At 31.8% G+C, this 22,038-nt stretch overlaps 1 protein-coding gene across 9 annotated transcripts in view; it reads right to left on the reverse strand.

Annotated features, from left to right (window-relative positions):
• Positions 1–11,351: 11,351 nt before the first annotated feature.
• LOC117181424 (UDP-glucuronosyltransferase 2B15-like) overlaps positions 11,352–22,038 on the reverse strand; it is a 204,765-nt gene continuing 194,078 nt past the window's right edge. For all 9 annotated transcript variants that reach the window (XM_033374058.1, XM_033374055.1, XM_033374059.1 and 6 more), the window contains one exon: positions 11,352–13,997. In XM_033374058.1, coding sequence (XP_033229949.1) covers positions 13,676–13,997 — 322 coding nt within the window. In that variant the 3' untranslated portion in view covers positions 11,352–13,675. The remainder of the gene's footprint in view (positions 13,998–22,038) is intronic.

Raw genomic sequence — 22,038 nt, forward strand, 5'->3', positions numbered from 1 at the left:
AACTATAGAGAAATGTAAAACTATCAGCAAATATCTTACTTGTAAACGTAACCAACCAAACATCAAGTTATCAGAAAGTGAAAATTGTGAAGCAAGTCTTTGTAGACGATATGTGACACCCACTTGCAATCTTTCTCCCTACCTTCTGCATAAATAAACTTTAATCCCTACCAATGACAGATACATAATTATACCGACAGTAGATATTTGTTTAGACATCGTATGTGAGGGACACGTAAAGAATATAACTGTCAAAACTAACACTCTGATTAGTGGAGAAAATTGCCAGTTATACAACGGTTACGACAAATTAGATTTACCTAGACATTCAGAGAATAAACAAGCGTATACGATAAACTTAAAGGAAAATTAATACAACTGCCTAAGCAAATAAATGTAGACGAATTGCGGAGAGCCAGGCTAAGCCTGGATGACACTCAAAATATATTAGACCGAATATCAACGCACAGGCGAATTAAAACTTGGAAAAAGACTAGCCTGAAATGGATCTAATATTTAAGCTACATCTCGATAGCTTGCATTTTATTGCTTGTTTTATACAAGAGCGAAATATCAAGCGCCTTCTATAATTGTATTCCTAAGAAAATCTGTTTTCTTTATATAAAGAACAAAAACTTTAGTTACATAGCCTTAAAAATTAAAATGTCTTATGTCTAATAAATTAATGACAAGAAGCTTTATAGCAATTTTGCATTTTTATTTAAATATCATTTTGGTTCAAAATATTCCAATTTAAAAAATTAGATTTGAATTGTTTAAATGAAATAAATAAGCTTTTTTTAATAGTAACAGATAAATTTGATAAGCCTTTTTTCTATCTGCCAGAATCTTTGATAAGAATTTCTGAAATTGTTTCTTTTTCCTAACATTAAAATTGAAAATTAAAACTTTGAAGAAGTGTGACATTAAATTATTTTACAATATTACTCATAGTTATTTGAAAACCTCAAAATTGATAAATAAGAAAGTGTTTATGCATATTTTTAAGACAAAATGCTTACAAATATTGCGATTATTTTTTTGTACGTGCATTTCGCCAAATAAAAGAAAGACATTTTCATTTAGTTTTAATTATTATACAATCGATTATGACTTATATGACTCATTTGTTTTGACAATTAGCCAGAAAAACATCTAATGTCTCAAGTTTGTAATCTTCATTTGCGTGATTTTTTTTCTAGTTAAATATTTGTCATTACAGTTGAGTAATTATTATAAAATTATGAAAAGTGCCCGTGAACACACAATTCTATAACTATCTTTTTTTGTTAAATAATTTTACACATTACTCAGATTCTAAGAAATATCGTATATGTCACAGGCTGTATTAAAAAAAATTATGTAGAAGATTTGGAATCTCTACAGTGAACAATACAGGCCGGTAGATTTACTATTATATCGAAAATATGATGTATTCTGTTTTGGACTTTTGATTTATCACATTAACTTACTTTTGTTCGTGAAAATTATCTACAATTAGTGGTTACATACTTATTTCTGCCTAATTTACATGCGTTTACGCTTTTAAACTTTTTAAAGGCTCTCACTCTGTTTCAACAAACTCCTAATCTCAAAGCTGATTTCCATATTTAATATAAGAAATTAATGATCATTTCTTAATTTCAGAAATTGCCCTTTTGTATTTTGAATTTTTAAATGTGATACAATAAACTTTGGTTGTTAAATACGAAATTCCTGATGATAATGTGATTGCCACTTTAGGTACTAAAGTATGCCTGCAACTTGACAATCATCTTTATATGTTCCTGAAGTCAGGCAGAATGAGTAAATCCTAAATTAGTATATAAAATAATATATTTACAATATAATATAATAATTATTCACTCATACTAAACCTAATTCTAAAATATTACCAGTGAATATTATTCATCTTAATTTAATCATTTTGTTACAAATTTAATACTAAGGGATAGAAGGAGGCCACTAATTTGCTAAATTATTCAAGGGAGAGTTTCTCGAATCATCCCTGAAGTAATTAAGGTTAAATAAGTTGACAGTCATTAACTATGATATACCCTAGACCGAAAATATTCGCAAACAATTTCCATCACTGACTTCGTCCACAGCTATAAGTTCTTTACAGAAGTTTCACCCATTAAAGTCCATAATACTAGGGAACAACTTTTAATCCATATCTGGAGAGTACTTTCCTAATGGCACTCAAAGTCACATACTTTTCCTTAATCACATCGGTTATTTATAGAGATCTGGACAAGTATATCGAATGTGGAATTTTTAAATGAATTTTTTTCTAGAATTAGCTTTTTTGTAATTAACAAAGATTTTTGAAGAAGTCTGTAATTTTCAATAATGTAACTGTAAAGCTTCCCTGAGTAAAATTTATGATTTGAAATTTAAAATTATTTTATTTTAGCGTCATGGAATCTTAAAGGAAATTTAACTGGCTGTAGCATTTCTATATAGGTCAAAATATGTATTAAATCATTTTATATGTCATAACAGTTAATTCAAGTGACTTAATTTTCAATTAAAATAAATGAAATAAAAAATCTTTTGAATTTACATTTAGTCCCTTGGAATTTGTTTGAAATTAATTTAGTTTAACTTGATTGGAATTTAAATGTTGATATATTCTCAAATTAATTTAATGTTTTCAAAGTATTTTCAGCTTACCAAAACATTGTAAATAATTCTTACATACTTAAATTAATTATAAATTTTTTCAAATTTTTACTTAATTCTGACAATCAAGAGAAGGATGAAATTGAATATAATTTAACAACTGTGGTTTTTGTACAAATTTTAAAAGGAATTAATCTTGTAATAACTTCATTTCCAGAAGGAGCTCTACAAAATGAAGAAACCCAGGCCCAAAAGTTATTAATACTTTAAATGAAATAAAAAAATTATGTTGAACAAAACATTTTCCATTAAATATACAAAAGCCAATTAACTCACATAATTAAACTTTTTACATCCACATACGTTTTTAATCGAATTTTCAGTCGTAATTCTGATGCCATCTAGTAACTCATGAAGCATTAACGAGTAAACTTTAATGTTATGAAATAAAAAATTAATAATCCACAGGTCAACAAAGTGTCACCTATGTATCTGTGAAATAAGACACATAATTTCCGAAGTACGCTTTTGCGCTGAATTCGAATCTGTTCCCATTTCTTTCCAGCATCACTTTTGTTTCTCCGATAATCCTAACGGCTCTCATATGTGTTTAAAGACCTTTTAAAATTAAAGTCGACAACTAATTTGGTGATTGTAAATCCTATTTTGTTACAGCTCCTTCAGCTTTAACGCACACAATTCTCATCACGTATCTTATACTTCTCACTACATTTTGTCCAAAATGTGAACTTTTCTACATTATGTTCAGTGTGTCGTTTTTCCAAAAAATTAATTTTTAATGTATTTTCATAACATAGTTTATAACGAAACTTATAGATCAATTTTGGTTAAAAACTCTTGTATTTTCATTTTTTTCGTTTCTAATGTCATTTTTCTAGAAATCTAATCTTTTATTTTAAATCTCATTCTTGTAATTAAAAAGAAAATCTACTCTTTTTATTTGAAAATTGTTTATAACAAATTTGAGGATCCTTTCTGGATGAACATTTTTTGTTTGCTAAATTTTTTTCGCACCTGATGTCGTTCTTCAAAAAATTTATTGTTTTATTTTTAATGTAATTTTTTAAGATTCAAATAAAAACTACAGGTCTTATCAAAAAATCACCGATAACCAATTTGTAAACCCTATGATGCATAATTTTTGTTAATTCGTCGTTTTTCTTATCTTGCATAGTTTAATAGAAAAACGGAATTCCTCATTTTTATTACTTTTTTTCAACCAAAATTTGAATTTTCGAAAATTTGATCTACTAAAACCTTGAAAACTTATTTATCCTGTGAGATTGTTTCATATCTTCCGAAATTTCTCAAAACCGCGTTAACATTGTTCGAATTCCGTAAAATCATTAAAATCCTTGCAAATTCCTTGACATTTTTTCAATATCTTGAAAACGCCTCGTAATTTTTTTCAAATACCTAAAATTAGTTCAAATTATTATGAATATACTAAAATATTTTCCATCCTTTAAAATACCCTAAAGCTTCGGAAATTAGTTCTTAAAAGCTCATAGAAATTTAGTGAAATACCCTGCGATCTTTGAAATTTTTTTGTTTAATCACTTGAAAAATATTGAAATCTATTAAGAATATCCTAAGATATTTCTAAACAAATGCAAAATAGCAGAAAACAGGTCTTAAAATGTTTACTTTCGTTTTTTCCAGATTTATTCAACATTAAGCGAACAATTTTCAAAAAAGAAGTTTGATAATATTTTTCTCGGTATTAATACAAAAAAGTTTAGAAAATAAATGATAACCTACGAGAAAATTAAGTGACTTATCTTACCCCCTATGCTCATCGATATCGATTATTTTACTGTGTATCGATATTACTGTTGATATGGAAACTTTTACACAAAAAGTTTTTGCTCTGTCGGTCTAAGATCTTCTAATTAGACGTGTCCTTTTTACTTGTGTAACAATTCATATCTGCTTAGTGTGTTGTACTCAATAAATTGATTAAAAACAATAGGTTATGGGACCAGAACCCTTCAACTGCACCAAAAATGAGAAAAAGTACTCAAGTGACGCGAAAAAGAAAATCGATTAGACGAAGGTAAATTCTGACCGCAAATTTCCTAATCGTTGCAAATCGAAATGGCCGCAACAAAAAATTGCCGCATTGTCCAAAACTGAAGTGAAGAGCCACGGGAGTTTACAAGTGACGTGAAATATACAGTTAAGACTAAGGTCACGTTAGACAAAGACGAAAAATAAATTATTAACGAAAAATCGTCGAATTGTCGAAAACTAAGTGACTATATTGTGAAAACTATTCAAGTGTAAGTAAAAATGGCATCAAGTTTTTCAGTGCAAATTGAAAAACTGGGAAAGGAGAATTATGACACGTGGCGTTTCGGCAAGGAAGCTATTCTTGTTAAAAACGACCATTGGGAGTATGTCGACGGAAGCGTGGTCAGACCAGAAACTGAACCTGAGGCTGCTGCTTGGGATAAAAAAGATAGGAAAGCTAAGGCAGACCTTATCCTTGCAATTACTCCTTCGGAGTTAAGTCACGTAAAATCTGCATGACGTCAAAAGAGGTATGGCAAAAATTAGATTTAGTCTATAAATCAAAAGGACCTGACAGAAAGGCAATTTTATTAAAGCAATTGTTATATACACAAATGCGCGAAGGAGAAAACATGTCCGACCATTTAAATCAATTCTTTAGTACAATAGATCAACAAACAGAATTAAATATTCAGATTTCAGAGGACTTGCTCACAATTTTATTGCTTTACAGCGTACTGAACAGCTTTGATAATTTTAGATGTGCTATTGAAGCTCGTGATGAGCTTCCCACTCCAGAAGCCCTGAAAATGAAATTGCTCAAGGAATTTAATGCTAGAAAAGGGCAGGATGCCGAGGAAAATTCTAAAGTAGCCCTTTACGCAAAATCCTTTGGAAATCGAAGTGGCCAACCACACCAAAGGACTAATGGACGGAAAGAGAGTATCAACAATGCTCAAGGAAGTCCGAAATCGATGTAAATGCAATTTAATTGCAATTATTGCAAGAAATTCGTTCACAAGGCAGCAGACTGCCGAAAAAGGATGGAAGATAAGAAACAAATCACAGCCAAATTGGAAGAAGAAGCCTTTACTGCAACGGTTATGGAAGATGATCCTGTGGAAGAAAAAGCGACTTTTGCTTGCGCTTTCATTGCTGAGTCAACATCTAGTAGAACCTCGTACATGAATAGTGGTGCAACGTCGCATATGTGTCATGACAGCTCACTTTTCTCAGAATTGACTTCAGTGAAAAGTCAAAAAGTTTCTACTTGCCATCGATAAAACAACGCTGATTCAAAGTAAAGGCACCATCCATCTTTGTGTTCTCAACGATAATCCAATACGAAAAATAAGGTTGGAGAACGCCTTGCTCGTGCGAGAATTGAAAACAAACCTGTTTTCAATCTCGAAAGCCTGCAATGAAGGACGAGCCGTTATTTTTAATAAATCCAGCGCAGAAGTGAAAAAGACTGTGAATGAAATATCTTTTCGAGGCAAAAGAAAAGGTGAGTTGTATTTCTTTGAATCCCAAAATGTTTTAGGAATCGAGACAAGCATCGAATTAAGCCAGTTGGAGAAATAGCACCAATGCATGGCAGTTTCGATTGCAGAGTTAACACAGAAAAAGCAAAACCTATCCGCAGCTGTGACCTCGAAAAACTGTTTAAGCGAAATGGGGCAGTGGCATCATAAACTAGGACATCTCAATGAAAATGACTTGAAAAAATTATCATCAGAAGGCATGGTAAATGGAATTTCGCTAAAGCCAGAAGAAAAACTTCCTATTTGTGAGATTTGCATAATGGGAAAGCATTCACAAGCGCCTTTTTCTAAAGCTTCAAGTACCAAGAGTGATAAATTATTACAGTTGATACACTCGGATGTCTATGGACCATTCAGAAGAAAATGTCTTGGTGGTGCTTTATATCTAGCTACGTTTACAGACGATAAATTCAGTTGGGCAGAGGTATATTTTCCTAAAAGAAAAAGCGATGTCAAGGAAGCTTTTAACAAATACAAAGCCTACTCGGAAAATCGAACTGGAGAAAAAATCAAAATACTTCGCACTGACAATGGTTTGGAATACGTTGGAGAAGATTTTACTAAGGATCTGGAACGAGCAGGGATAAAACGAGAACATACAATCGCATACACTCCAGAACAGAATAGTTGGGCAAAACGGTTTAACCGCACCCTGGTAGAGATGGCTAATTGTTTGTTGTTGCAGGCCAAACTGCCAAAGTATTTTTGGGCCAAAACAATAGCCACGGATGTGTACATTCGAAATAGGTGTCCCACAAAAAGCCTAAAAAATCAAACACTTCACGAAGTCTGGTCAGGTGCAAAACCAACTATCTCACATCTGAGATCATTTGGCGGTAAAGCTTACGTGGTAGACAAAACACCAAACAAAGATAAACTCGATCTGAAATCGAATCCTTGTATTTTTTTTGCATACTCAAATGAGTCAAAGGCGTACAGACTCTGGAATTCTGAAACAAGAAATATTGAGTCGGGACGTGAAATTCCTCGAAGGAATCCATCAAGCTGAAATCGTCGCTGAAAAGAACGAATCTACCCTATTTGAATCATTCTTCAAAGACGGCGAAACCAGCAAAGAAGATGAAGAAATTTTCAGTTCAGAGGGGGCAAACGTCAAACAACCTGCAAGAAATATCAGTCCCGTAGATACTCAGAATGATCCAGATACTTCTAACATCCAAACAGAAAACGATGAGCAACAATCATCGGGGAAATCCCAAATGCCACTCCTAAAATTTCTAAGTGAGGACCCGGACGACTAAATACGCAAATGACTGGAAATAGAGGTAAACCTCGCAAGATCCTTCACCAAGTGGCATCCTTAACCTACGAAGACAATCCAAATCCGTCAGTTCAAGAGGTTCTTGCTGGACCTTACGCTGAAGAATGGAGGAGAGCCATGAAAGAATAATTCGACGCTTTAACTGAAATTGGAACCTAAACTTTAACTAAGCGTCCTGCGAAAAAGAAAGTCATAGGATGCAGGTGGGTCCTCAGAACGCAGTATGACGCAAATGACAATGTTGAGCGTCGTAAGGCTCGTTTAGTAGCAAAAGGCTACAATCAACAAGCTGGAATGGACTTCACGGAAACTTTCGCTTAAGTCGCACGACAAAGCTCCATAAGAATGATCCTTGCTATCTCAGCAGAATTAGGTCTCACGTTGTGTCAACTTGATGTCATCATGGCATATATCAACGAAGAACTGGAAGAGGAAATTAACATGAAGCAAGCTGAAGGTTTTGAGAATCCAGGAAAACTGGATCAGGTATACTGACTAAAAAGATCGATTTATGGCCTGAAGCAATCAGAAAGTCAATGGTTTAAAAAGCAAGACCACAGACTCAAAACTCTCGGACTGGAACCACTCAGCGGAGACAAATGTGTATATATTCGAAAGACAGAAAAATCAATTCTCATCCTCGTAGTTTACGTCGATGACATAATCGTCGCCACAGATAGAGTCGAAATCTTTGAAAAGCTGAAAAAGGATCTGTCTCGTGAATTTCAAATGAAGGACTTAGGCAAACTGCATTATTGCCTCAGAATAGAATTCAAGCAAGAATCGGAATCTCAATCGATCTTCATGACTAAGAAAAAGTACATTGAGGATGTTTTTCAAAGGTTAGGAATGCAAGATTCTAAGACTGTAACTACTCCGTTGGATGGTAGTGTGAAGCGCAGCATGGAGATGAAACCAAAATCAGAAAAAGAAGAAATAAGCAGAGTACCTTATCAATCTCTCATCGGCTCTCTAATGAATTTAGCTGTTTCGATCCATCCCGACATAGCTTGCGCTGTAACCTCTTTAGCCAGTTTGACCAGAATCCTGGAAAAGCACATTGGCAATCAGCAAAACGGGTTTTACGATACCTAAAGAGAACAAGCGATTTCGGCCTCAAGTTCACGAAAACGGGAGAAGACCTCGATGGATACGTGGATGCAGATTGGGGTGCAGCCATCGACGATCGCAGATCCTATACAGGATACGTCTTCAAATTGGCTAATTCCGCCGTATCATGGGAAGCCAGAAAGCAGCGAACAGTGACCCTATCGAGTACCGAAGCTGAATATATGGCCTCGACAGAAACAGGAAATGAAACAGTATACATACGACGTTTTTTGAAAGATGTTGGTTTATCACATCCAGAATCAAAACCAACCAACGTTTTCTGCTGCATTCAAGGAGCGCTGGAGTTGATGCGAAATCCAGTTCACCATGCACGCACAAAACACGTAGACATACGTCACCACTATGTGCGTGAAGTTTTTATAAAGCGGAACTTGACGTGAAGTATGTGCCAACAACGGAGATGGTTACAGACGTCTTGACCAAGGCACTTTTTGGTTCGAGTCATCGCCAGTGCTTAGTTGGACTTGGCGTAGTAAACCCAAAAGTGTAGACCCGCGTTGAGAGGGGGTATTGTGTGATAATTTAAATTAGCACCACTGGTCTGAGCTTATCACTTTATATGCAATATTGATTATTTTACTGTGTATCGATATTACTGTTGATATGGAAACTTTTACACAAGTTTTTGTTCTGTCGGCCTAAGATCTTCTGATTAGACGTGTCCTTTTTACTTGTGTAGCAATTCGTATCTGCTTAGTGTTTTCTAGTCAATAAATTTATTAAAAACAATAGTAGGTACTAAAAACACTATTCATTTTTAAACTGTAAATAGTCCACATTAAAGGATTAAAAATTTAAAAAGTTCCAAACTTTCAGATTGGAATCATAGAGAAAAATAAAAATTATGAGCAGATACATTAGAGTGTCTACCAGAACACACATTATTATTATTATTTTATGATTCGTTAGAGATAATCTAGGTCGAATGGACCCATATTTTTAACAAACAATTATTTGAAAACCTATAGCATGAAAATATAATTGTTTTTGTATGAATTCTTTCAGGATCTAATATTATAATTATTATTACATTTTAAATAGTTATTTTTTATAATCTTCAACTCAAACAAAAATTTAATTGCTAGCTAATATTTTTAATAATCTGATGGATAGGTTTTTTTTCTTTCTAATTTATCTCTCCTCGATGTTTTTTGAAACGCGTCTCATGGTGTCAAATTTTAATAAAAATGGACTTTCATATACATAGTTTTTTTACAAGGAATGAAACTATAAGACTGGCATGAGCTAACAAATTTTTCGTGAAATCTCTGCTGTATATGAAAGAATAAAAAAATGATCCATCTCTCCTCAATTTACCCTACGATTATATTTAGTTAAATAATGAAAAAGCATTATTTCTTTAAACACCACCCAAATAATAAAAGCAATAATTTAAATCATTGTTTCTTATTAAAAAGCTTTAAAATTTTCATTCGTTTTTTCCAGGCACATTCAGTTATAAAGATGCTTAAAACTGGGGCAAATATTACCCAGAATGTAATGGGAAACTTCGCATTGTAAACATTAATTATTTTCTGTCATGAATTTAACCATGCCTCATTTTCTTTATGCATTCTTTGACAATAATTTCTAGAATGCATTGAAAATAAAAGCTGATTGGGCTGGAGAAACTCAGGGATTGCTCGTGGGCCCCTTCATAGGAATTGCGTATTTGAAAAAAAAAAATTTTCATTAAGCCCCAATAAAGGTATTTTACCTTACTGGTTCAAGGTTAAAAATCATTTCGCAGAATCTCGATATTAAATCGAAAACTATTTTCAAGAAAAGGTCGCTTATTGTTTAATGACCGAAATTACCAAAGAATTAGTCAATATTCTCACTTGATAACTTTCGCTCGTACAATAAACTTGTGATTTTTTACTTTATTTCATTCGCGAAATGATAAAATATTAATCTTTCATTAGTTAAATATTTTATTTGTTAATCAACTGGTAAAATCTTCACTAATTTAGATTTAGGGAGTAATTAATGAAATTATTACTGGAGATCATAATAATTATAAGTTCTATTTCAATTTCATGAAAAAAATTGAATGTAGCACATAAAGTATAAGCCTGAGTGTAAAGAGATCATTAAGTCAAAAGTGCTCTCTTGATATTTTTATTGTCGCTAACATTGACAAAGCGTTAGATATTAAATGTTATGCAATCATTTTTTTTAATAGGAAAAAATGGAGATGCACTTATATTTTTATAGAGGAGACTTCAAATCAATTGAGAAAGCTTAATCACAGAAGGACTGTTTTGCAATATTTTAAATGAAGCTCCTTGTAAAAATAGACAAACATGATCTTGCCAAAACTCAAAGTGAGAAAACAAGGAGGGGGGGGGGGCAGATTATGTAACTTTTTCAAATTTATTTCCCACTATATACTATATGCCTCTATAATTTTTAATGGAATTTAAACATTTAAAAATCTGAGATATTTTTAATTCTTTTAAGTTTTTGAGGCCTTTCAAAATCTGTCAAAATCATTGAGATCCTCAGATATTTAGTAAACCCAATTTAAATCTCTTCAAATATCCTGAATCCTTTTAGGTCCTAAGCAATCGTTTCGTAAATACCCTAATTTTTTTTTCTGAATCCCTTCAAACTTTTTAAAGCTCTTGAGAATTCCCTAGATGTCACAAAAGTATTCTAATTTTTTTAATTCCTTGGAAAGCCTATTAAAATGCATGTCGTGGAAAAATTAAGGAAAAGAAAAGACAATTAAATTTTTCTTCGCCAAAAATCCAATCCTTTATTCAAGGACCTGCAAAAATTATACATTAGGTGCAAACCGTAAATTCAACAGTTTGAAAAGTTTTAACAAGTTATCAAGTCTGTGGATAAAGTAGGTCCATCACCATTATTAATTCACAAAGGCTCTAAATTATTCACCTAGCTCGGAATCTGCGGCTTGGTTTGAACATTTGTTTTATATCCTTATCTCCAAAGATATGGTAAAATTACATATTTATTTCAAATATATACGGAAATTAGTTTGATCATTTATTTACACCCCTATTTTATATTCGTACTTTTTCTTTCAGCTGAATATATTCAGAAAAATAAAATTGAACGGGGGAGAACTGTCGAATGCTAGATCTCCCCAGCAACTAAATTAATTTCCAATTAAACGGTGAATGCTTGTCAATGGAACAACGGATGGTAACCAGCTGCGCTCAGAAATGGTTTTCTGCAGTTTTCCAATCCCTTGGCTAAAAGTCCAAGCAAATTTAAGCGCCTGTAATAAAAATCCGGCTGCAGACGCTTGGGGGTAGATAGTATGATAATGGACTTATCACATGCAGATGTTTAAAAAGAATTTCAATGCAAGTATTAATTAAATTTTTAATTAATGTATTAATTTTTATTTGAGTTATTTCAATTATATATTCCCGGCATTGCAAATTTATCTATAAGTTATTACTAATTTTTCCTCCTGTCCGACAGTTTTCAAGATGACATCTTAAAATGAAAGGAAAAAAAAACATAATTATTCACACATTAAATCTACTTTAACTTCGTGTATTCACGATAACAAAATCTGCTGAAAAATTACGAAAGTTGATTTAACAACAGCACGCATGACATAGGAGCTATATGTACTTTGAATACGTTTTTTCAACGGGCTTCAAAAGTAGACACTGATTTTAATAAATATTCAGAACAGCACATATTTTAAAAGTGCAACCTTTAAATTAAAATAAATAAATCTTCGAAGCCTGCAAAATAAGTTAATGTCCAAATGAAAATCACTTACTTTTCTTTCAAACTAAAAGCTATAAAAAAGTTTACCATTACCAGTTAGAAGCTTTCGACCATAAAAAACTTAACTTCAAAACATAAGAATCTTAAATTCTTATAATGTTTAATATTCCAGGTACAAAAAAATGGATCAATTCTGAATTTTGAGTTCTTAGAATTTTTGGACGAATGCACGTGAAAATTAAATGATTCTGAAAAAGCCCCGAACATAATTCACATTAAAATATTCCCAATGGTTTGATTTTAACAATAAAAAATTTAAAGATTTACTAATCAGTATGTTCAAATGTATAAGCTTCCAAAACTGAATAATTTCAAATTAGATGACACGAGGATTCTCAAAAGCATAATTAATTTAAAATCGTTTAATAAAAGTTTTTTTTCTGCGCTTTATTAAAATTTGTTGTGAAAAACTACCCTCTGTGCGCTAAAATTTAAAGGTTATGAGAGAATACTAGCAAGCCAATTTTTTTGGATCACATTATTGCACAATAATTAAAAAATTATCATGAAAAAAATTAATTTTTAAATATCTTTAAAATAAGTGTTCATGGAAATAAATGGAGGCCAGATGAAACTTCAATGCAAAAAAGTACTTTGGAAGTCGTTGACCAGTCTTATCAATAAAGTCAATGTATTCGGTATGATGATTGGTCACTTGAGGAATTTTTTCCAGTTTAACAATTTGTAAAAAACACTGTAAGCGTCAAACGAGGTTCTAAAATACACAGATAGATAGACAATTTTATAAAGATTTAAATGATCGTACGTTAAAAGTAGTAGATGATTCATATTTAAGGATGTTAACAATAATGTCAAGGAACATAATGATTTGCCAAAAAGACATAATGATTAGCACAGGCCAAGTATTGTGTTACATTACTGACTTTGAAAGCACAGTGAATTATATAATAATTGATCAGAACCAAACACTATTTTGGACATAATTTCTACTCGTTATTGGTAATACAAAATGTCATATAATTATGTGCATTTATTTTGGCCAATCATTATGTTTCCTGTTTAATTACGATACCAATGATTGGCCACTTCTTTATTAATATACAGATCTAATATTAAGGTCAGAATACTACTATCGTGTATTTCAATTCACCAAATTCAATTAGATTACAACAATTTTTCAGTTAAATATATCGTATCTATTTAAAAAAATAAGAATTTTCAACTAATTTAGCTGAGTATTCTGAGTATTCTTTCATATAAACATATTTAAATGAGGTGGACAATCATTGAGAGGTGGTCAAACATTGTACTTATTACCCTAACATCACTCATTTTTCCGCTTGGTTTTTTTCCCAATGGCAGAGGAACTTTCAGTCGTCTTACAGGATTTTCGGAAGCAGCACAAAAACAAGAGGAATTTCATTAAACGATAAGTGGCATAGAAAGCGGTCAAGAGGATGACAGTCAAGAACAGAAAAACGTCGAGGAGGTAGTATTGGTACCAGGGCAAATCCGCCCCCTCACTTCGAAGATAAGGACGTCCGTTTCCCCTGGCGATGAATTCCGACCACCAGACTGCTGTTTCCAAGGGACTCGCTGGTCGGTCTCTGTAAGCCCTGGACAGCGCCCGGGCATTCTCTTGATACCTGCAATAAAATTCAAATCAATAATTTGATTTTATTTTCATTGTTACGATCTTGCAGGTCAAGCTATACCAATATACTGCAATAAATTCCTCTACAATAAACTCAATCATCGCTTCCTTATTTATAGCTAAGCGCAGTGGAGAAGAATCCTAAAAATGTGGTCAAAACCTTCAAATTTAGTCTTATCATGTGCACCTCAAATGTATGTTACAAAGGTATTTAGTAATTAAACCAACATATTTTGCAAATTTTAAATTCTCATCATAATGAAAAGGTATTAGTTTTATGCGAAAACTGACTATCCCCGATTTCTTGATCTCCTCGTTTCGAGACCTCCTGAATCAAAAGAAAAAAAAAAAAGAACAGTTTTACAATGGTATCTGCCTGCCTGTTTGCCTGTCTGTCGTTGTCAGACTTTTATTAGAAAATAAAAATGACCAGAGGCATAGCATTTTCAAAATTCAGAAAATCAAATGAAACTGAACATGCTAAGCCAAACAACGCACTCAATAGAAAAATTTAGAGAAGAAAAACCTTGCCTTTTGAAAGCCATACCAGTAGATCATGAAACCTTTTTGAATGTGGTTAAAAAATCAAAACTTTGATTGCACAAAAAAAATGATTATATTCTCATCATAATCAGAAGGTCTGAGTTTTATTTGAAAACTGACTATCAGGATTTTTTGAAATCTCCACGTTTCAAGATACCCTCAATCCAAAAAATCGGTTATCGTCTGTATACGATATAAGTTTCAAAAGAATGATGAAATTAAGTTAAGCTTTGGTATATGCTTTTTGAGACGAGAAAGAAAGTTCGAGTTCATTAAACATCGATTCCGGATAAAAATTTTAAAAATTGGAGCATTTTCAAAACTCTTGAGACCACTTTTTTTAAGATTCAAAAATTCCAAGAATTTATATTAATATTGTACGAAAATACGAACAAATTATCTTAATGCATTTTTTCAATGACAGAAAAATGACTACAGTTATAGCATTTTCAAAAAATATATATATATAAAAAAACGACAATAGAATTTTTAAGTCGAACAACGCACGATGTGACAACAAACTTAGGGGGGAAATGTTACTTGTTGAAAACCCTGCAAGATTATCATAACAAATTTTTTTATTTTGTTGAAAAATCGTAAATACAAATTTTGGCCGAACAAAAAATAATTAAAAATAAATCATTCCATTTTGCTGTCAAACCAAACAAGATGCGAGAAAAGATGAATCAGCATTAAGTGTACATCCCCAAAAAATATACGAATTTGTTATAAATCAAATTTTTATACGAAAATTATTTTTTATTATATTCATGAAGAACAACGTTAAAAGTAAAAAGAAAATAAACTTTTGGACTGACAACACAAGATAAGAAAAATATTAGAGAAAAGGTGCTCAACCAAAGAAGAGCTAAAAATTGGTTATGAATTGAATTTCAACAAGATTTTTGTTTTTCGTTTTATTCACTCAAAGAAATTTTCTCATATGATAAAAAGATCTTTCTTGACGTAAATGGTATTTCCTCTCAAAAGTAAGGTTGAGAGGATTTTCATTTGTCTCAACAGGAATCCTTTTGCATCAAAAATTTTCCTTATGCTACTTACTTCACCTAGTCTTGCAGCTAAATAATTCTGTTTGTGTAAAACATTATGCACGTCGTTCAAAACAAACAGACAAGAAGACGATGCTTTTGTTTCAATGCAGCTTTTTCTCTGAGTGATTCGTATAAAACAACATTAAAATTAAAAAATTTAATTTCTTGAAAAGCGACACAAACCGCGAAAGAAAGGATTGAAAAGAGTTGTTCTTCTGAATAAGGGCTACAGAGTTGAATTGATTTTTTTCTGGTAGGGCGGGTAGTTTATGTTTTAGCCGTAAAAAATAACATTATAATTAAAAAAATAATGTTTTTTAGAAAACGTCGCAAGGTATGAAACAAAATGAAAAGACAAAAGTTGTGCACCCAAAAAGGATCTACAAATTTTTTATGAATAATTTCGCTACAGATTGAGTTGATTTTCTTTTAATCGTAAAAAAAATTGTAAATAAAAAAATAAAAAAGGCAATGAACATACGTATGTTTCAATAGCAATGCATATTATGAATTTTAATGACATAGATTTATTGAAATGACAAATGTTTCAGCGTGGCTAAGGATAAAATTTAATACAAAGTAAGAAATAAATATTAAAGCAGTTATGGTAAAAACAATTTGTACTTCATTTTGAAATATTTGAAAAAGCAACCCCAGGCTGAGGTACATCAATAAATGTAATGCCCATTCGATATAAAAATGTTGAACATCATGTAGAAAAGTTCACATTTTATACAAAATCGAGTGCGAATCGTGATGAGAATGTGTTCGCTAAAGTCGAAAGAGCTTTGACAAAAGAGAATCCACAATCACCAAATTACAGCTGTCGCTTTCTGTACCTTTAATTTTAAAAGATATGTGCACCAATGCAAAAAATACCAAGACCGAGCGCGGTGTGCGAGTTAAATACGTAATCGAGCATGAAGCGCGACATAAATACAATATCGAGCGCGAAGCGCAGAGAAAGGACAGTCGCCCGCCCGTAAACTTGTGAATGAAGCGATCTGCGCGCCTGGTGCGCGATAAAAATATACCCGCACAGAGGGCAGATCTTTTTAATTGTACTTAAATTATTAATAAAATATATAAAAATATAATATATGAAAACATTTAAATTATTATTATCACGGGTGTACTGAAGTTAGCCTTACTGTAAAAAATAAATAATAATAGTATGCATTCTATAGTGATCAAAAAATGCATTGCAAACATTATTTCACTCTAGAGAGCCAAGCTCCCTCATTTTTCAAGGTTCCTGGACAGATGAATTCCATGTTTTTAGTGTTTTGTAGCCCAGTGCAGAAACCCTTATAGTTACGGTCGGGTCTCCGTGCGTCCATCTGTTGCATTTATTTCTAAGAAGGGGGTGTGAGGGGAAATATGGGAAGGAGGATTAGGGATAATAAGGTCAAATTAGCAGAAAGGAAGCAGAGATGTGATGGAAAATCAGGGAAAAGGAGTTAGGCGATGTGATCGATAATGAGAGGAGGGAGAGGATTGGAAGTTAGTGTAAGGAAATAAGATATAGTAGAGAAAGTAGGGACAATAAGGGGAAATCGTGGAGGGGAAGTAGAAGAGTAGAGTGTGAGAGGAAGTAGGGGAAATAATTTAAAAATAAGTTTGAGTAGAGGAGGAGAAGTGAGGGCTGAAAAATAGAAGTATGCAGAGGAGTTGGTCAGCTGGAGCGCGAGGAGAGGGAGCAGTAGCGGAGGAAGTAGTTGTGGTTGGCGGGGTGAAGGGTAAAGTGAGGGGAGAGGAATAAGGGAAATGTAGGGGGAGTAGGTGACAGCGAGATTTGAACAATAATTGTGCCTCCGGGCTTTTGAAATTAACGTGGGATTTTAAATGGCAAAAGTTCAGTTTCCGGAAAAGTATGGAAAACAACTACTTTCTATCCACTATTCGTAAATTTATTCCCAGTCCATACTAAATTAAAGTTAAATGAATAATTTCCACTCCATAACTTTTAAATTTGAATCTACGATGCCTTTGTATTGTGCCCGGAAAATTTCCCGAAAAATATTCTGAAAAATACAAAACCGCAGTTGCATCTAAAATGGATGATAAAGACGATCTTCCTTGTCATTACATCAACACAAATTTTTTATATGCTCTGAGTGACAAGTTAGCAAATATTGTTGAACTATGATTTTTAATTCGTTAACAATAATTATTATTTTTACATACTCATCGGTTTTTTAACTTATCTCTACATTTCGATACTCTCTGAATACGAAAATTAAGTTTTTACGATAGCGTCTGTCTGTCCGTCCGTCTGTTCCTCCATCCTTCCAGCATTCCGACCGTCCGTCCGTAAACACAGTAACTCTAAAAAAAATAGCGGATCAAATCGATCTTTAGCATACGTCTTTTAGGTCCTAAAAGAAATGGCGAGTTCGTTAACCAGCCCTTTTTGATAAAAATTCAAAAAGTGAGCGTATTCGTCAATTATCACTTCTTGATAGAACGCGTACTTTTTTTCGTATGAAATGACATTGAAAATAAAAAATTTGTGGAAAAATCACACAAGTTAGGAAAAAAATGATTCAATTAAAATAGCTTACCCGAAGAAAAGCTACAAATTTGATATAAATCACTTTCTGATAGGAACCGTAGTTTTGGCTTTAATCGTAAAAATGACACTAGAAATAAAAATGAAAAAATTTATGGAAAAACTACAAAATGTATGAAAACAAATTGATAGAAAAGTTGTCCATCTGATAAAGAGATACAAATTTGTAATAATTTATTACAAAACGACACCAAATTAGAAAAAAAGTTTTTTACAAATTTCTTCAAAGCTTTTGAATAATCCTACAAAATGTCTTAACCATTTTTCAATGGAACTCGCAATTTTGTTTTTAATTATCGTAAGTAAAATGCAGAAAATCGAAAATTCCAATATTACGCCAAAAGACGTGAGATGCGCAAAGATCTAGAAGAAGACTTTTAGGATATTTTCCTTTATCTATAAGAAATAATATGAAAACCTAAATCCTATTTTTGGAATAATAAAGCGAGAAAGAAAAAAATGTATGAAAAAAGACTTAAAATTTCACTCATTTTAAGGTGGTTCAGAAAATGTACATTTACAAATTTCCGTCGAAAATCGAGCGCGGAGCGCGAGTTTCACGATGAGAATGTGTACCTCAAAGCCTGCAGAGTATTCAGAAACTTAAGCTGTAACTATACTTAATTAAGTAGAAAATTCAGAGTCTAAAGACACATATAAATACTGCGGTCTAAAAAAGATTTTTTTGATAAAGTTTCATTCAAGCATTCCAAATGCAAAAAATAAATATCTGAGCGCGAAGCGCGCGGTAACCCATTATCGAGCGTGAAGCGCGAGATTCAACAGACGCGCGCCCTAGGCGAGCTCATATTTGCAGGTTGCGCGCGCGGCATGTTATGAGAATGTGCCCGAAAAGCGGGCAGATTTTTTAATTCGTATTTTCTCTGTAAATCATGATAAGTTAATTTTTTGTGGGATTCATGGCACAGTTGATGAATTTTAGGAATAATATTTTTTGTTGAAGATGTTTTGCAAATGTTTAAACATTTTGTGTTTGAATTTTTCCCAACAAATCATGGAATTGGGCGGGTACATACTCAATTTAATGGTAGGAGTGATATTTTTTGTTTAAGACATTATTAAATGGTTAAACAGTCAATAATCATTTACTTCTTACTTTTTATTGGTAAGCTGGAGAAAAATATAGTTTCTTTAATATCTTTACACCATGTGGTTTATTATAAAGAATTGTACTTCAGTTAAAAAAAAATATTACTTGCATAAGCAATTTTACCCAATTATAATATGAATACACAAATGAATTTCCTCATTGGTCCCACAAGAAGAAAGAAACTATTTAGAATACATTCAAACCAATATTTCAGCCAAGTAATAATTGTTTGAACAATTAATGTAGAACTTCTAAAAAAAACTTAATAATGAACGTCATACTGTGAAAATATTTAAATATTTAGAATTTCTTCCACTTCTCCCATGAAAACTCAGATGTAAATGATAAATAATGGTTTAATAAATCATTTGAACAAACAATATTATTCCTAAGGTCCATTAAGTATATGTTATTAGCTTAATAAATTCTTAACTCTTCCATATTTTACATGAAAGTTAAATACATACAATAAACAAAAGTTTGGATAAACAAATTGAATTTTTTTCAACTCTAACTTGTCTTATTTTCCTAAATCGATTCGATGGAAGTGGTAATTATGAATTAATATTAAAGGCAAATGCAACAGAATGACTTGTGAATCATAATCAATTTCAAATTTATTTATTCACGGAACAATTTCAGGTCGTTAAAGTGAAGCAATTCACTAATTGTATCACAGTATTTTTTCGCTTTTAATTTAAATTTAATAACATATTTAAATTTACCCTATTTCGATATCTAAATTTTTTGCTGTCAAATTTTCGCCGATTATTGGTCAAATAGTTTTCTACTGAAACGAGAAAAAATCTGACATAGCCCGGATTTGAACCGGGAACGCCACTATTTATGTTTACCCTCAAATTCTTACGAAGTATGAACACAATTTAAGTTATATCATATACAATAGATTGCTGTAATATATGAACAATGTAAAAGTAATAATCTTCCAAATTGAATCGTTTGATTATTATCTTTAAATAAAAATATTTGAACTTTATATTGGGTGCCTTAGAATAATTTCATTTTTTTGGGATTATAGGTGTAAAAAATAAAATAAATAATCTTTATTTATTCACATCTAATGCATTTTATTTGTAGCAAAAAGTAACATTACGTTTAACTGATAAAAAGTAAGACTGACAGACGGACGTGAATACTTTGAATGTTATTAACATGTTTTTTTTTTAAAGCATTCACAATCAGGCGCAGTTTTAAAGAAATATTTTTTGAACCAAGAATCAAAACTTTTTGTATTTTTTAGACAACATTTTGAACTAACTTTAAAAAAAATCTATTTTTAAGTTTTTTACCAAAAGTTTTTTATGCATAGCTTATAATGTTCTCTAAAAGTCCTTTGGATAACAACATGACAAGGTTATGATAGTTAAAAGAAATGACCAAAATTCTATTTTTTGAATATCTTTTATATTTTAGAATTGTTTAACAATTAGTTTAGGGTTGTCAGTCCAAGCTTAGGAGAGATTACTAACAATAAATTAAATTCATAAAAATTATAATTACATGGAATTGCTCTTTACATTGCTTAATTGTTGTAGAATTTGTAAGTATTCTCTCTATCTTTGGTTTATTTTTGGTACAAAATTTCATAAATACTTGAAACAAAAGTTTAAACACAAAGCACCATAAAACAATAAAAATTATTTTATTTTCGATGCGCTCCAAAAGAAACTTTTAATGAATATTTCTACTTCAGCCTCTGAAGTTGCAATTATTGATTTGCATATGATTTCTGTTTAGTAGTATTTATTTTTTTAGATATGCATCAGAAAATACCCATCTTGACGGTAATGTGTATGAGGAATAATTTAGAAACGCTACATTTTAATAAAATCGTCATTTATAGCTAACAATATTTTGAACTTCTGAGAACTTTCTACTGATAGTAGAAAAACTATTTAAAAATTGACAAATCTATATGAAATAAAAAAGTGCTTTTAAAATTATTTTTTTCCTTACTGATTCAAATCTATCATCACATGAGAAGGTTTTGTTGAATAAAAGACGTATTATAAATGGATATGTACTATAGAAGAATTTTGAAGGCAGATTTATGATTTAAACACATTAGGAATAATTACACTTTTTTATATAACAAGAGTTCATTAGTATACAAATATTTTACCTAATTAATTTACATTTTTATTTTTATTTAAACGCATACATTTTGGTATTAACCTCAAATGGAATTTCCTTTTCGTAAGAGTTCAGCTCATAAATCTCGGTTTTTCTTTTATAAAAGATATGTTAACATACTATTTCAATATCCCGGAAATTATTTATCATTTAATTATGTCCTCTTCCAATATTTTCGCACGAATATTAATAGTTATAATTCCGAAACGCCGTGCATTTTGAGGTAAAGCTGTCATTACACGTTGCGATTCCAAACATCAATTTCTTACAAGCATATAACTAATCGCCGTATAATGTTGCCTGCTCCGTTTGTAACTTGTTACTGCTTTGAGTGGGAAATATTTTGTCACTGGAGGACACCCAGGGAAGCCACTAGTGACTGTTTGTCTGAATCTTGTTACAACCACGTGACTATTCAGACTTGTAACTGTGTCAGCTGGGTTGTATTTAATTTCACTCGTCCATCATCTTGAACAATTAGAAACATGGCATCCACTTTGACAATCGGATCGTACGAATTTCCAAAGAGCGGATTGTTCGGCCATGGCATTGAAGCGTAAGCCGCTTTCTCGCAAAATAATGAAAGAGGAAAAGGCTTTCA

Source organism: Belonocnema kinseyi, chromosome 10 (genome assembly GCF_010883055.1).
Source record: "Belonocnema kinseyi isolate 2016_QV_RU_SX_M_011 chromosome 10, B_treatae_v1, whole genome shotgun sequence".
Lineage (NCBI taxonomy): Eukaryota > Metazoa > Arthropoda > Insecta > Hymenoptera > Cynipidae > Belonocnema > Belonocnema kinseyi.